Source organism: Phoca vitulina, unplaced genomic scaffold, assembly GCF_004348235.1.
Source record: "Phoca vitulina isolate PV1807 unplaced genomic scaffold, GSC_HSeal_1.0 scaffold4, whole genome shotgun sequence".
NCBI lineage: Eukaryota > Metazoa > Chordata > Mammalia > Carnivora > Phocidae > Phoca > Phoca vitulina.
In genome coordinates, this window is record NW_022589707.1 from 37,529,463 (window position 1) to 37,543,175 (window position 13,713).

Here is a 13,713-nt window from a genome sequence, read left to right on the forward strand (position 1 = left end):
CTAAAATTCCAGCCTCACTTAACTTTTCTGAAGGACTTTCTTGGTCTCTATGGAGGACTTTCTTGGTCTCTGTGGTCCCTGGCTTCTTGTTGCCTTCAAAAACAGCAGGTTCAAAGACTGATCAGAAACAAAACTTAAGTATGCAGACAACTCGAGGTCGTCTCACCTGCCCCAAGGAGTGGTAGGGGCTGTTGATGCCTGATGTTTACTTACCTCTCAAGAGTGGGCCAGGCCCTAGAGCACTCGCAGACTTGAATGTTTTCATTGTTTCTTTAAGCGTTAAAGTACTAATTTCTTTTTTTTTTTTTAAGATTTTATTTATTTATTTGACAGACAGAGAGACACAGCGAGAGAGGGAACACAAGCAGGGGGAGTGGGAGAGGGAGAAGCAGGCTTCCCGCGGAGCGGGGAGCCCAATGTGGGGCTTGGACCCAGGACCCTGGGATCATGACCTGAGCCGAAGGCAGACGCTTAACGACTGAGCCACCCAGGCGCCCAGTACTAATTTCTTAATAAGAGAGTAACAACAGTAAAACACCTTGGGCAGTGTGGGGCAGAAGAGAGTGAGTTATTCACAGATTTTCAGTTTGGAAAGACCATGCTGTGTAAAGGGAAAGAGCAGACAGAAAAGTTAGAGAATAAAACTTTAATACCATCATTATTCTCAGTGATAGCACAGATGCCATGGATCAAAAGAAAAGAAAACATTGGGCAAGGGTTGGGGCTAAAAACTGCCATCTTTTGTTCTGTTTTTATTCTGTGTATTTGGATCAAATGGGTACATTTTAAGAGCTCAGCATGTTGGCATAGGCAAGGTTTCAGGAAGTTATGTTCCCATAAATTTACTTACTCACTTATTCTGTCTGTTTGTCCATCTGTTCATTCATCCATCCATCCATCCACCCATCTATCTTAGCAGGGCTGTAGCATTAATATTCCATGCGGTGAAATTCACTTAGAATAATCATACTGTAATCATATCCGTTATCATTTGGGGCAAGGAGAAAGCAGGCAATATATGCTTTTGGATATTTAGTGATAACCATTTAAAATAGCACTTACGACCTAAAACAGTGAAATCTGTGCCTGGATAAATTCTATCAGCTATATCTAAAATAATGTTTGTTTGTTTCTAGCATTTCCTCATTATTAAAAAACAAAACCAAACCAGAACCCACTTATAAGCCCCACAGAAATTCTACTAGACATCTAAAATTGGGTTTGGTCTTGCCACATTTATTCTTCCTTTCCACTGCTTACTGTATTTTGTTGTTTTCATAGAAAGTTGACTCAATACGGAGGCAGCTATGGTAGAGTTTCTGGAACCTGAAAATCTGATTTGAATCCCAGCTCTGTTCTCAGCCAAGTCAGCTTATTTCTTTGAGCTTGGATGATAGTTGAATCAGGCTGTAAAAAATCAAAACCAAGAAAAATGAAAAAGAAAAGTGTTTACAGTTGTTTTTCAAGCCTGGTGCCAGATTCCTATGAGGCCTGCCTCGTAGATGATCTAGGAATAAACATTATGACAGATAAACACATTTTTAGAGTCAAATCACATTAAATCGAAATTTAAGCCTCTTCTTAAAACAATCATCTTTAAACAAAATGGTTTCATACAGCATCTCCACTTACCTGTGGGAGGAATAGCGTGGGAAGTGTGGGATAAACAAGGCCACACTGTTGTCAGTTTCCACCTCCTTTTTCTCCAAATGAAGTTGCTGAAACATTTTTTGTTGTTCATTTCCGTAGAGTAAATATGTTTCTGTGAATTCATACAGCATGTGCCTCAGGATTCAGAGCCTCTGTGGCTGCCCCTTTGTGAGACGTAAGAAGTCTTTGGTCAAAGGGTGGGTGGGTGGATGGCACTCGCCTAGATATTTTCTCGAATTATCTCAAGTTAGGTGAAGATATTTTCCATTTCTGCTTATCAATCATAAAAAGGTGGGTGAGTTTAACTGCTTTTTGTGGCCTCCAAAAAGCCAACATAGATTTACAATCAATGGAATTCAAAGACCCTAGAACAAAAAATCATCCTTCATCTCAGTTAAATACCGAGTGGCCACTTACTTGTCTTCAGGAACTTATTATTTTCGTAATACTTTGTGGTCTTACCCAATTTTAGCTTAAAAGGCTTACCCGATTTTAGTTTAAATTGAAAACAAAGACACAAAGCCACACCACAACAAAGCAAATATAGGACACTCAGGGATGAGGGGAGGAAGTGTGGAGTGAGTGAGGAGCAAGCCTGACTTACAGAGCACGTCAACACCACCTGCACAACATGGGCCTCTTCTCCAGGACGTTAGTGTCCACAGTGGGGCAAGTTCTTCAAAGGAAATACACGTTTTTGACATATCCTACCTTGCTCTTGAATAAAATAAAAAATAAATACATTTATGATTTTCTTTTTAATTTTTATTTCCTGCTATGAAAAGATTTTCAAAAAGGGTGGCAAGAGACTTCCTACTCATCGTTATGCTTCTGTATCTGTCCCATCTACCTGATGCTTATTTAATTCACTTCCTTTCAGTTAAAAAATAATTTGTTGAGCATGTGCAATGTGTCAGGCACTGTGTAATATACGCACAGAATTATGAAGATAAGTGATGTTTTCCCTGCCCTCAAGGAATCTACATCTTGCAGGTAGCTGTGATATGAGGCACCTTACAGCAAGTGCCCTAAGAGGTTTATGAACGGAAACTACTTTCGACAGAGCACGTGTTTGGGAAGGCTAGGACGGTCATTCAGGTCCCAGACCCAGCTACAGAGCATCTTTTACTGTTGGTTGTACTTAATGAACACAGGCGCAGCTTAGACACATGTTTCCTTTATTTACCTCTTCCCTCCATGCCTTGACCAGAAGACTGTGGAGGGGAAGGTGGAGATCCACAGCCAAGTCACTTCTCATCTCACTCAGAAGCAATGCCTAGAAAAGGAGAAAGGTCTTCTCTTTCAAGAGCCTTTGGGGTCCATTAAGATCCTAGATGGACTTCTTTCCATCTCTGGAGAAACCCTGCAAGCTGGACAGCTGGCCACTGTTCATGGAGGCCACATGAAAGGAGATGTGAATCCCTTCCCTTGTTGGCTAATTGAGGCTCACTGGGTATAACAGTGGTCCTTGTCAGCTCTCCCTAGCATCCTTCCAACCAATTGATCAATTATTAAAAAATCAACCTCAGACTTATATCATCATAATAAAACTGGGTTTTATATTTGAGGGTGTGGGGACATCTCCTAAGGTGGTTAGTGCTATGATGATTGAAAGGAGTTTCATTACATATGACCTCAAACGGATAATGGTGGGGCCAGAGCACTAAGGAGGAGTGCTGTCTGGCAACTCCCACCCAGACCAAATCACACAGATGATCAGAATCAGGGGGAGGTTTCTAGTCCTTGATTTCAGCTTTTGTTTCACCCCTTTCCCTCCCTGGGAAGTTCCAGAGAGGCAACTGGTCACTTCCCTCACTGCCAGTGCTAGCATCACAGTAAACTGGTCAGAAGTTTTTCTCTTTTCTGTTACTTCTGCTGGATGGGTGAAGGTGCTGTCGGAGGGTAAACATGCATGGGACCAGAATGAAGAAAGGAACAACAGGAGGATTGGATCAATGGCCCCTGGAAAATTGAGAATTGAAAATAATTACAAAAGATCAGATAGGGATCTCCTATTTCTCAACTAGTTCGCTGCCTAATTTCAACTAAGTCTCCTTTAGGACAGTATCTTAGTCTTTCAAGTCGAATATGAAATGTTCCTTATCCACTAATGACTCCTAACATTTCTGTAGGTAAATGGTGTAATCCTTAAAAACTAAGCCACTGTACTCCTCTTCCTTTGGAGCCCTGCACAGAAGGGAACCCTCTCTAACTATAAGGCATGATGACTTGCAGTCCCTGCAACATTTATGGGAAGCAATAACATGTTGGTTTTTGTTTGTCTGCTTGCTTTTTAGAAATTCTGTCCAAGCCTAGTGAGCTTGCATGGGGTAGAGTATGCCAGGTGGAAAAAAAAAATCCACTACCGTCTATTTCCATTAACTTAGTCCTGTTTCCATCTTTGTCTTTTTCCTCCACCACCTCACTCTGGGTCCAGTAGACAAGTCAGGTGATTTACCCATCTGCATAATGATTTCAGTTGGGACACATCTTGCTTTAAATCTTCTTGGGGAAGCTTCTGAGGGGGAGGTGGGTGTGCAAAAATTCTGAGAGAGGAATATTGCTTCTGGTATGGAAATGGTTGGGATTTGATGAATCTGATTTCTTCCAATCCCACTGACCCCTGAGGCATATTGGCCAGACCTGGCAGTCACTGTCATCTTGGTTGCAAAATAAGGTATTTTAGTATCCATATTGCATGAACCAAATGTTTGATAATCAAGTTGAAAGTAACTATGAAGATTTCGAATGTAACCAGTGTTTAAAATTGTCCACTGAGAGTTTTCCTTTATGAACAGAGCAAACGGTGCTACAAAGGAGATAGCAATGACTAGTATGGAAATGTTTAATTGATCCTCCTCCCTTTTTTTTGTTCCACAGATTTTCTTCTCCTCAGACCTGGAGGGTGGAGAAGGGTGGGGGGAAAGGCAGCATTGACACTTTTCTTTTTCTTTTTCTTTTTTTCAGATTCAGAAGAGTAAAACACACCTCACATACAATAAAAGAGGCTGCCAGTGTCTTGCATCATTTTAGCTGAGCTTCTTCATTCTCCTTCTCCTCCTTCCACAAAGACCCATATCTAGGGAAGGTGTCCAACTTTCAGAAACAAGCCCCCCCACACTTGGCCTTCCCTCATGCCACCTCCTTCCAAGAGACGGCTCTCTGGGAGCTGGTTTGAGGTCTAAGAACTCTGGGGAAATCCTCCCCCAGGCAAATAAAACAACTTGAGCTTTTTGCACAAACAGAAACAAAACACGAACGGTCTTCCTCAGAATTCTTTGCTAATGCCCTGGCTTTCAAGGCACCTGTCTGGCCTGATGAGGATGGACATCCTGGATATGCTGAGGGCGGCCTGAAAAAGCCACGTGCAGAGTAATTGCCATTTTACTACTGTCGATGCCGTTCCTTTAAACTGTTATTTTTGTACTGGCTACTCATGGTGGATACAGCCGTGCTGGCCCTTCATCACAGCTAAGATGATGATTCCAGTCTCTGGTTGTTCCTTTCCTGAGTCAGGAACATTCTTTTTCTCCAATTTTCTTTCAGACTTAAAAATTGTTCTTATGCTTGTCTTTCCATTTATATATGAAATTCTTTTTTTAAAAGAGATTATCCTATAGGACTCTTTATTTGTAAATGCTTAATTTATCTGTGCATTCATTAATATAAACCTGAATGTTTCCACTGATGACTATACTGTTTAGGTGGGAGACACATTGTTTTCATTGGGTAGCATCCATGACTAAGTGGTTACTGAAATTTTTACCACTGGCCAGTCCTCTTCTTTTGGATATTTATGGTTTCACTTAATCACTCTTCTTTCTATTCAGGGAAGTGCTAAGGGAATTAGTATCAGGGAGATATGTCAAATACTTCTTCTCATTTTAGTGAGTCTTTAAAAATAACACATAGGAGATAATTAATAGCACAAATCAAAAGAAAGATTCATGGATGTAGCATGGAAAGAGAATAAAGATACACTCCCTGAATCCAAGTCAAAAATGGGATGCAGTGGAGTCTAAGTAAAGGTTGATGTTATGAGTCTCAATGGTGTGATTTGGATAAAACTCATTCTTAAAAGGTGGTTATGGTTCACAAAGAAATCTTTGAGTCCTTCCCAAGGGGAAACCCCATGACTATGCTGGTGATGGAGTGGGGTTTGTAATAGGGACAGAGAGAGCTAGATGGTAGGCTTAGGTGTATTCCCCATTGCAGATTTAATTTCTACATTAAAAACACCCAAACAAACATTTAAACAATCTTCTTATTACTAAAGCAAAATGTTGCTATTTCTTCAGACAGAAAGAAGACTGTGTATGTAGTCTACAGGGCCTCTTGCCTCACTGAAATATTCCCCAACAGAAAGATCTGAAGAACTCTTGTGTAAAATGCCCAGTTTGTACTGATATTTAAATACTGTTCTTTGGTCAGCTTTACATTTTGCCTTGTAACAACACATATTTTTCTGTTGCTCCCTCTGCTTTTCTAACAGTAACCACAGTAAATAATGTGGTCACAAATTCAAATCAGGGGCCTAGTAGGTCAAGTAAATGAGTAAAGCAAGCCATGTAGTATCAGAGTTATTGTGATCAATGGCAATTGGGACCAGTGAGGCAGTAAGGAGCAGTAGGGATTGTGAGGAATTGGAGCTTTCTGTACGTTGAGGTGCGTGTTGTGGAAAGGGGACAGTTACTAGTCAGCAACAGGATTAGTGCTATGTAGGAATGGGGTTCCTAGATACCTAGGATTCTATATAAACCCTCTCCAAATTTTTAAATGTTGGTGATGAGTTCAGCAATCTCCAAAGACTGTGCTGGTCAAAAAAAAGCATGCCTATGACCTGCACTCCATCCATGGGACATCAGTTTGCAAACTATGCTCTTTGAGGTGGTATGGTTTTGTATAGGAATGAAATACAACCAGGGCATGTCAAATTTTTCATCTTGGAACCTAAACATTTTACCTCATTTCTGTTCTGTACTTTTGTATGTAGAGCTTTGCAGCCGGTCAAAACAGAAAGCTTACAACTTCCCTTTTATACTCTTCACAAGTAAGACTAAACAATATCTGAAAAAGAAACAGGAATATAGCCATTTTTTTCTAGCAACAATAAAGATGGTAATGTTTTCCATTTGCTTTAAGTCATTAATTAGCTGAAAAAGAATGGGGAAAGAGTTTCATTCAGTATAGAACTCTGTTTGGAATTCTCAGTGTGGAGAAGCAAAACTCCATGTAACTTATCTTTGAATCCTTAAAAAGTATTTTGGAGGGACATTGAGTAAAACTGCAAAATTATCTACTTTTTAAAAATATAAACCAATGTATTATTGTGGTATACATTAATACTGGAGTTGATAAAACATTGAAATTAAGATCCCAAGTCAGTATTGACTGGAAGAACAATATTTCCAAAGTGCTGGTGCACTTTCTTGGTCTTTTTGTTCTCTTGAAACAGCTTCCAAAGGAGCAGTGATATGGGACACACATTGCATGGAGTCTGGCATCTTACTCAGTATTACACTATCACGTCACTTAGAAAGCAAGGGCTTACACACCTGAATGAAGAATTGCCCAGTATGTGGAGAAAGCAGTAGGGACATTTCCACCATTGACAAACCACAGTTTCTACATGTCCTCGGGTGGAACACTTTCCACATGAAGCTGACCCTAAAGTTTGGGTCCCTGTGTCACCAAAGAGCTCCACCAGGTTTTGTGGATGCTTGAGGCATAATGACCGACCCATAAGGAGGTCTTTGTTCCATCTTTTATTCATGCCAACCTTTCTTAGGTTATGAACCCTAATAACTTATGGCAGCAGGCAGGAGACTCATTTCTAACCCATTAAATTTAAATGGATTTTCTTCCATTATCCATTTCATTTTTGGAGCTTTTAAAAACTATTGAAAACATCTGACAGGATCCCATTAAGGACCTGATATACTTAAACAGTAAAATAGTATCTAAACATCTGAGAGCCGAAGAAGAATCTAGTGTACCTGTTTATTTCATTTGCAGAACTAAAGCCATTGTATTATATTTTCCACCTAGAACCATGCCTTTAGTAAATTAGAAGAGTGAACAAGTCAAGAGCAACATTATGATGGGATGTGAGGCAGAATGCAGACAAACAGATGGAGACCAATCTTGTAATCCATATTTTGGGAGTAAGAATACTGGTCTTTTTGTATCACTTCTGTCATGGATCACTTTTCTTTAGATAGATGATAGATAGATAGATGATAGATAGAATATATATTTTCTTCTATTCTTCACCTTTGAGCAGAGACTTACATGATAAATGACTTCATAATGTCCCCTATGGACTATGGGGAGGAAACAAAAGAAAAAAAGCACTGAATCTTTTTCTCATAACGAGAGAGAGAAGATTCTGAGATTAAAGCCTGTGTATGCAGTATTATGTCCCCAATAAAGGGGATTCCAGTTGGAAACTTTGTTCTGAGATGCCCACACATCCCAATAGGAGTTGCAGTGCTGCGCTCCCCCCCCACCCAAGAGGGCCCAGCACACAGTCAGCATTCAGAAAGCAGGCACACAACTGTCCAGCTGCATTCCACTATCCACCCGTGAGTGCCAGCAAAGCCCAACATCTCCTATATGCCAAGCATATCACAAAAGGCTTACTTTCTAAAGATATGCAGACATACCCTAGTGACATCAGTAGCTTATCATAAGGGATAGAAATTGCAGGTGGTTTGGGGGAAAATTGTCAGAGCCAAGTTTATGAAAAAAAAATAAAAAAATGAAAACCTCTCTATGGCTTTTGGATCTAAGAAAAATAAAATAAAAACAAAACAAAACAGGATTTATCTGAAATTGTTCTTCCAAAAGGGATGATGACACCAATCTATATGAAATACCAGTGGATTTATTTATAATCCAAGTTGAAATAGTTAAAATCCAAAGCGGACCATCTTGCAGCAAATAAGAGATCCTATGTGTGCAGCGTGGGGAATCATTGCCCAGTTTTGCTCTGCTGATATTATGGTGGGTACAGCACTGAAACATAGCAAAATTGGACATTAAAGGACGTAATGTTGCAATAATGATGTTATATTGGATCTTATGTGTGAATAAATGGAAAGTAATACTTATGATTCATCAATATTGCTCCATCATTAAAGGCCTCATTATCACTTAGAAAATGAACTTAATGAAAAAAATGTAATGAACAGCACGATGTTTCTATGAAACATCCCTCTGAGAGCCAGGGACATATTACCTGCCAAGAACAGATTTCAGTTGTTAAGATTTCCTCTCGCCAAAGACCCTGAGCATTGGAGGTGACAGTAGAATTAGAATGGTAGCGGAGCCACCTAGAACATTTGACAGAGTTCAGTTAATTTGGGTTCAGAGAGGTTAGAAAAAAATGGGAAGCAGTCCTCTGGATGTTCTCATTAGACATTTGTAAAAGACTGCATCCTTCTCCAGGAAAGTCTGCCGTCATCAAGAATTGTTTCATTGAAAGAACAACTTGCTTTTACATTAAACAAGAGTGGGTACAGTGGAGGAGACCTGGACTGAAAAATTCATGAAAGTCAATTTAAACATTATTAATTCCTCGTTATTTTAACTAATCCGCCCCCACCTCTCCCATTTTTCATTAAAATATTGCAGATGTATTTGAGATGAATTTACATTTATTCTGCTTCCTGTTCCTAAGTAGAAGCGGATCAACACTGGCCATGGCTGGCTTCCCTCAATGAACTTGGACCCAGCCTAGACTGCTATCCCCTGAGCCAGGAGGAGCAGGGGTTGGTGTGGGGGCCCTTTCATCTCCCTCGGGGCACACTTATTCAACCTCCTTTGGGAAGATCGTGCATCTCTGGGGATAAATGCTGGCTGGAGCAGGCCAGTCGGTGCCCTCATGGAGGCCCTCACCTTTGGTCAGATTCAGCCATGATCACTGAACTTCACCCACGTATTTTCATTGGAGCGGGCTTCCTAACCTGCAGGAGCATTTCTCTGTCAGGTTATGGTGCCAGATAATTCATTTAAAATAAAGCCCATTAAAACCCAAAAGCTATGGATTGGCTTTTAAATAGATTGCCCTGGAGGTGCATTATTGTAGAGTCTTTGCTTCTCTGTCATGATCTATCTTGGGGTAGGTATTTGTATAGTTGTGTCCTTGTCTTTGAGTGAGTATATGTATGATGGTACAGAGACAGAGTCACACACTGATATACATAAATTTATAGTAAAAACCTACGGCCGTAGGTACTGTCCAGTAGCTGATTCTAGAGATAGAACTGTAGAGTATACATTTTCCTTTTTTCTTGCTTTGATATTTTTATACGATTTTATATGCTGTAAAAAAATTTTTAAAAATATTTGCTATTTTCCTTTGTAGAGCTCGGTTGGGTTTTTATGGGCTCTGGTGCCCACTATACAGCCAGATTCCTCCCCCTTCCTAATTTAAGGGTCCTCTCCCTTTTTCATACCTTTCTTTTACCTTTCCCTTTTTTTCTTCTCTCATTTTTCTATCTTTCATAAATGCCTTCTTTCGCCTCTGTCCAGGCAAACCATTCTGCCTGTGGTATCATTTTAGCACAAGGAAACACACAATAATGGGGGAAAGAAAAGTATCTTCTTCCAGTGTAATTAACATGAGGAAATGTTGGGTGCCAAGGGTAAGGCAGGTAGTTGGGGAGTAGGGAATAGATCGGGGAAAAGAAGCAGGAGAAAGGAAATCCTCATGGGAGATCAGTTACCCAAAGCAAGGTGACTCACTTTGAGGCTAATGTAATGCCACCATGTTCCCTCAGTATAGAGCACAAACTTTGCCCTCACAGGGTTTTTCCCCTTAGGATGGCAGGTGCTCACCCTGGGTCTGTAGACCCTCTCCTGGTATGGGCACTGGCCCTATATGAATGGATAACTCAGCTCATCTCAGCCTTAGATTTTGTTGTGGTTCAGCTGGATTTGTGGGAGGTGTCTGGATTAATACAAAGAATGTTTAACAAGATTCAAAAGAGGGAGGAAAGCAGAACCAAAACCCCAAAACTCAGTCCAAATCATGCCAAATAAGTAGTTCTTTGGAGGGATAGGGAAGAGATTTCTGGATGTGTTCTGAGAGTGGTCCTCCAAAAGGGAAGATGGTAAAATAGACTTGTGCTTATTTTTACAACAGTGATAGAATGTACTTCCATGATGTAAAATAGGTCTCTAGCAGATAAAATGCAGGTTGCAATTTGCATTTGTATATCAAAGGAAAAGAGAATGGTCATCCATTCTAAAGAAGAGTGTTTTGTTCCCGATGATGCTGGTTTGCACTAAAACAAACTATTCAAATACCATAGCATCACACCTCCAAATGCAAAAATAATTCCTAAAGGTTCATGTAAAACAGAAATGCTAAACTGCTCTCAATAAACTGAAGATGTGTTTATTGTAAATCTTTATTGCACAGATGAGGCTGACAGTCTGTTGATGTATAATTTCCCCCATCATCTAGTGATGAATAAGTACCTGTATGTTCTTCTGATTACCAAATAAAAACAATGAGTTAATCTCTCGGTTGGAATTTGAAAAATCAAATGCCGTTTTTTCTTTCTTTTCATGTTTTCTGTTGTTGTCTGTGTTCTGTCCCAGATATGGGGCTGTCCAAGAGCTCACTCAACCATCTGTCCCTTTTGTATTCCTCCGAACGCCACATAATACCCAGGTACCAAGTGCCTTTGCCTGCACAATAGAAGTTACACAGTAAAGCTCGGCTCATGTCATCTTTTTTGAGGGACGAGATGGATGGGTTATCAGAAGCTCCTCGGGGCTTAAGAAGTGTCAGCATTCATGAAATGAAGCTGGCTTCCATATGTTCAGTTTTCTTCTGGGTATGATAACATGGCTTGGCAATCCTGTGATGCCAGTTTTCAAATTCCAGACTTTTCGTCTTTCTCTCTTGAAAGGCCTACCTGGCAATCTTTTCTTTCTCTCCGATGGTGAACATAAGGGGTCTCACTTGGGAATAGTCATTACCGCTGTTTGTGGGAGTACTAGTGGTTTCCATCCAGGATGGCACCCGGCCTGCCTCCTTCACACCAGCCATGAAGAGGGACTTGTCTAGTGGGGAGGTTGCACCTGACACACAGAGAGCACCCTCCTCCCTGGGCCACCTCCCCGTGCTGTTCCTGCCTTGTAACCCCACTGGGTTATTACTCTGACAAAGGGGGCGTGATGGTCCTCCAAAGTGGCTGTGTTTGCCATGCATTGAAACATATCTTTAAAGTTCTTTTTCTGAAAGCAGAAACAGAACTTACTTGTTTTTAAAAATACAGAAGAGTATAATAAAATTAAATTCCCTTGTAATACCCTATTCAACAATCATTCACTGTCCCTTCTTTCCTCACTTCCTTATGGTTTTTGCTCCGTGTTTTTACACAGTGGAGGCCATACAGTGCAGTATATTTACCTTTGTGTTACAGTTTGTTCACATAACATTGGATTATAAGCACTGTCCCATTTAAAAAAAAAACAAACCTCTTTATAAGTTCAGGGGCAAAATAATAATTCATTTTGTGGCTCTCGCACAGTTTACTTAACCAACTCTCTGCTGTTGGACAATTAAGTTACATGTTTCTATTTATTTATATTTATTTATTTGTTTTGCTGTTGTAAATCATATAGCAGTGGAGTTCTTTGTATGTAAGGCTCTGTCGCATTTCCGAATATCTCCATTGGACGAATTCCTAGATGTACAGCTACTGGGGCAAAGCTTGTGAACATTCCTTTGACTCGTCATTTGCTGGCCCAATTCCAAAGCATGTTCAAATATTAAAACAGCCATATTTAAAGAGCATATAGTGGTTTTGGTCATTGTTCTTTGTGATGAACAGAGATCCAGTTACAAAGCAGGCATAGTATTGATGGTGGGTGTATTGGGCAGGAAAAAAGTGTTATTAAACACTGTGAATACGGAGCTCTAATTGATATGCTATTGGAAAACGACTCTTAAGGAAGTATGGGTGGGTTTGAAGCCCTCCAAACTCCTTCAGTGTTGCCCCAGCTCTGAGCAGCACGTGGACTTCTCTTGATACTCTTGTGTCAAGGATGGGAAGAGGCAGAACTGGGATTTGTTCTGAGGCAGCAGGCAATGGCTTGTTGCCTTCTGCTGCACCCCAAGTGGAACACAGAGAAGGTATTGGTAGATGTGCTGAGCCATAGAGATCAGAGGTTGTGGGTATCACAAAGGCAGACGTTGCAAAATGCTAAAAGGAAGGGATTGAAAATACCCAGTAGGGTGATAGACGCTTTTCCTACTTCAGTCTTTCAGCACCACCTCTGCCCTTGGGATCTGCCTGCTTGGCATTGTAACAACATTCCTATTGTTGCACCATTACTAATGATGACGCTCGATCTCAAGGGCTCTTAAACCACCCTTTCCTGGCAGGTTGTGCTGGGCTGTGCTCACCCTGTTTTGCAGAAAGGAAATGATTTGTTCGACATCAAGCTGTGTTATCACTGGGCTTTACTGCTAACCTCTTGGCCCTGAGTCTTAGGTGTGTGTATCAGCCCCAAGGTTGGTTGTCACTTCCATCAATGTCCTCTGCTCCAGACTCTTGATGAATTGGATTCATTGCCCTTTAGCTGAACCAACCAAGGACATTAATTTGAAATATCTGAAAGCTATGCGTTTGTCAAAAGATACTTCCAGTCACACAAGCTGCAGTGATGACATTTCTGCCCCGAGCTGACCGACTGGGTTGTTTATTCTTTGAACATTCACATGCCGTGGGTCAAGGACGATGTAATCTGTGACCTTAAAATGCTTATCTTCCAACGATGACATATTAGCGACTTTACACACACACACAAACACCCCTTTCTTTCGAATATAAACTAATAATAAACACTATATTGCACTGCACAGTTTGCTAAGCACTTGTACGTGTGAACTGTTCCTTGATCCTCCTGATTATTAACTGAAATGGATGTTTTTAAACTTTTAGAGATGAGGAAAATGAAGCTTGGCAATGGCAGCCCTGATGTAGTTGTTTATTCATGGTTTCATTTTACCTACTTCATTTATAAAATATTTTGGAATTCTAA

General features: G+C 40.5%; 1 protein-coding gene across 6 annotated transcripts in view; it reads left to right on the forward strand.

Annotated features, from left to right (window-relative positions):
• The window catches only part of PDE1C (phosphodiesterase 1C), a 489,759-nt gene that overhangs the window by 452,540 nt on the left and 23,506 nt on the right, over positions 1 to 13,713 (forward strand). The window contains exon 17 of one of the 6 annotated variants that reach the window (XM_032401822.1): positions 4,618 to 11,210. The exons of 4 other annotated variants lie outside the window; for them this stretch is intronic. In XM_032401822.1, the coding sequence (XP_032257713.1) occupies positions 4,618 to 4,631 (14 nt within the window). In that variant the 3' untranslated portion in view covers positions 4,632 to 11,210. Of the gene's footprint in view, positions 1 to 4,617; positions 11,211 to 13,713 lie in introns of those variants that run through there. One more of the 6 variants, XM_032401821.1, reaches the window with a different exon arrangement.